This window comes from Triticum urartu, chromosome 7A (genome assembly GCF_056163025.1).
Source record: "Triticum urartu cultivar PI428250 chromosome 7A, HENAU_Tu73, whole genome shotgun sequence".
In the NCBI taxonomy this organism is placed as follows: domain Eukaryota; kingdom Viridiplantae; phylum Streptophyta; class Magnoliopsida; order Poales; family Poaceae; genus Triticum; species Triticum urartu.
The window spans coordinates 739447156-739450461 of record NC_141879.1 but is presented as its reverse complement, the minus strand read 5'-3'; the positions used below and the strand labels follow the sequence as shown (position 1 = coordinate 739450461).

Here is a 3306-nt window from a genome sequence, read left to right as displayed (position 1 = left end):
GAGGAAGAGCCTCCACCTCCGTCAGACAACAAAGAAGATATGCGTGATAGTGATGATGAGACCGGTCCACAAATAGATTACAATAGTGATGATTCATATGGGTTCTAGAAAATGTAAGTTCTTTTAATGATCATTACAATAGTATGCTTAATGTGCTCTTCTGGTATTAATGTTTTTCCTGTATGCTTGTTTAATTGATATCCTTACTAATTGTTTATTCTCTTCTCAATGCAGGTTTGCTAATCATGGGCAAGTCCAGCGGCGCTAGTTTCCTCAGTAAATTTAAAGGACTTACTCGGAGTGGACGAGCCCACAAGGTTCCCTCCCGACTACGCGAGGATGACACCTCACAGGGAGATGGAGGGGTCGGGGGAGGAGACCCTAGAGGAGGCGATGGGGGGAGAGCCCCTAGAGGAGGAGGAGGTGGGGGGAGAGGCAACCGGGGCAAAAAACTCTGGGCCATGTCTGAAATAGGAGGGTCTTCTTCGATGCCCTCCTATACAGAGGCACCTTCTGAGTCTGAGGAGGAGGAGTATGTTCCTGATGGCGAGGAGGAGGAGGCCGAGGAGGAGGGTGAGGAGGAGGAGGCCGAGGATGAGGGTGAGGAGGAGGGCGAGGAGGGTGGAGGGGAGGTTGATCCCGCGTTGTGGGGTGACTTGCCACCGGGTTCTTCGCAGGGGTGGCTGCGTGGTAATGCCGGACTACCTACACCACCTTCTATCGAGGAGCACAAGTGGCTCATTGAACCTGTGGGGACAGAGTAAGTGCCTCTCAATCATATTTTCAACACATGACAACATTTTCTTATTGTACACATGGCAATCATTTGATTCTTTTGCAGAAACTGGATCCTTCGTGGAAAGGGCCGTAAACCGAACGGCCTTATCACTGTCCTATTGAAGGAGTTTTGGCCTGGCCTATTCTGCCCGCGGCCAGACAGGGACCCACAGCAGTGGGTTTTGGCCACGAGCTGGGCCCACTACGAGGCTTGCAGCAACGCGGAGTACGGGACGACCGCTAAGGCCGTGATCACCAAATTTTGGGTAAGTTCTCTTCTGAATCACTTGTCTTCAGTTTCGTTCATAGTTTATCATTGAATCACTCAACTCATGCCTTGTTTGCTTCTGGTTTATGCATGATTGCAGCAACTCTATAGAGTTCTTGACGAGCACAAGGCCAGAGCCGACGTGGTCTTGCTTGCGGCTGCGAAGAAGAAAGCTCGTCAGTTGCAGTACGAGGTGCGCTGGGTTGCCGTCTCGCAGTACTACCACTACTACCTGCACCAAAAGATGACCAAAACTCAAGCGCAGAAGCTACGACTTACCTTGAGCAAGGAGCAGTTCATGATGGTAACTATTACTAACTTTTCATTGTTTCAAGCAGTCAACTATATGTTTCGTGCTCACATGTCATGCTTCCAAAATTTGCATAGGTTGTTCCTCGTTGGTGCTATGGAAGGCATGACGGATGGGCGAGTTTGGTGGATAGGTGGCTCGGCGCCGATGCAGAGTTTGCTGCCAAGAGCATCAAGGCCCGGGCTAACCGTGGAGACGACGGGACACACGGCCAAGGAAACAGGAACCACTGGGGCTTCAAGGCCATGAAGGTATATCTATGTGCATGATGCATTTTTGTTCTTCTTTATGTCATGTTCTTATGTATGGCTGACTTCTATTTGACGTTGTAGGAGGACAAGTTGAAGAGGCCGCTCTCAGACATGGAGTCGTGGAAGTTGGCCCGCGAGCGGAGTCATCGCAAGGAGGGCGAGAGCCAGTACTACGGCAAGACCGAGGAGCACCTGGGGTCTTACATTCATCACTATCAGGAGTTGCATCCGGATGTTCCTGTTGCTGAGGTCGCCCAGTCTCAGATCGACGACACGGCGGTGGTGGCCATCCAGGGGAAGAAGAATGGCCGGTATCCGTGTTTCGATGGCTTGATCACTCCTTCGATCTCGTACACACAGCTTCGGGCTACCAACCAGAGCCAGTTAGAGAGTACGGGGCGTTCACAGACTCCCTTAGCCCGCCAGCATGCTGTAAGTACTTCCTCTTTATCTTTTTCTATCTTGCATTCTCAGTTTATTTTTAGCATTGCTCACTTAGAAATAACCTAAATTATGTAGGCATATAAGGAGTTTTTCGAGCATAGGAATCTCAAGGTGCGGGAGTACTTGAAACGAGTGAAGGCAAACGATGATTACAACCGTCAGATGATGACGGTTAGTTTTGCCCTCTTAAAACCAAGCTAAATTTTTGCACTTTCATTCCTTCTGATCTTCTAGTTTGCTTGTTTAACTAACATTCAGGCTATGTTGGCGTCTTGGACTAACCGCACGGATCCACCACAAATGGGACCCCCATCACCACCTGCGGAAGAACCCCCACACGTGCCCACGTTCGATGAGTGGGTGGCACTAGGCAGTGATGGTCCGGTTAGTACATTTGCCTAACTACTAGCAAACTAGTTCTCGTTCATGAAACACTATCATATCATATTTACCGTTAGAATCTTTTCTGAAACATGTAGGGGACCGGTGGCTCGACTCCTGCTCCGTCGACCCCAGTCACTCTGATCTGGCAGAGTGGTGGTGGTCGTGATGGCGGTTTTGGCGGAGGTGGTGGTGGTGGTTTTGGCGGAGGTGCTCTTGCTTGATGATTCCGTGCATGTGGCCATCGTGCCATGCCTTTCATATTCCTACTTTTATCATGTTTCATGTCTTGCACTACTTTTATGTTCATGAACTTCCGTCGGTGATGATCTTTAGATGATGTGATGAACTTGAGTATGTTTAGATGATGATGGTGAACTTGAGTATGTTTAGATGAACTTGAGTATGTTTACATGATGAATTGTCATATTTCTGCATAATTTCATATTGTTCTGTTTTGAAATGTTGTCAAATGAATTGGAAAAAAGAAAACAGGGGAAAAAAACTATGCCTACGGCAAAGCCATCGGCATATATACGCCCAGGAGTTACCAGGGCTTGCCACGTGGCACATCTATGCCTACAGCAAAGCCGTAGGCATATATGAAAATCTATGCCGACGGCTTTGCCGTAGGCATAGCCCTGCTGCCAGGAGAACCCAGGAGCTGCCACGTGGCAGAGATATGCCGACGGCAAAGCCGTCGGCATAGATTCATCTATGCCTACGGCTTTGCTGTAGGCATAGCCCTGCGACGTGGCATTGCGTGATTCGTCAGCGCTTTTGACGGCGCCGTCCGTTGCCGTCAAACGAAAAACACTGCCGACGGCTATACTATGCTGACGTCAGGCCGTCGGCATAGGCCCCTATGCCGACGG

General features: G+C 49.5%; 1 protein-coding gene across 1 annotated transcript; it reads left to right on the top strand.

Annotated features, from left to right (window-relative positions):
* Window positions 1–983: 983 nt before the first annotated feature.
* Window positions 984–2655, top strand: LOC125546550 (uncharacterized). Its single transcript, XM_087534221.1, has 6 exons — window positions 984–1349; window positions 1433–1606; window positions 1688–2038; window positions 2126–2221; window positions 2309–2434; window positions 2530–2655. The coding sequence occupies exons 1-6, from the start codon at window positions 1290–1292 to the stop codon at window positions 2653–2655; spliced, it is 933 nt and encodes a 310-aa protein (XP_087390347.1). The 5' UTR covers window positions 984–1289.
* Window positions 2656–3306: the final 651 nt, after the last annotated feature.

Bases quoted from the DNA above. Each gene is read 5' to 3' on its own strand.
- LOC125546550 (XM_087534221.1), top strand. From the start codon at position 1,290: ATGACCAAAACTCAAGCGCAGAAGCTACGACTTACCTTGAGCAAGGAG. The intron at 1,607-1,687 runs GTATATCTATGT...TTGACGTTGTAG, and splicing joins GGGGCTTCAAGGCCATGAAG to GAGGACAAGTTGAAGAGGCC. The intron at 2,435-2,529 runs GTTAGTACATTT...TGAAACATGTAG, and splicing joins CACTAGGCAGTGATGGTCCG to GGGACCGGTGGCTCGACTCC.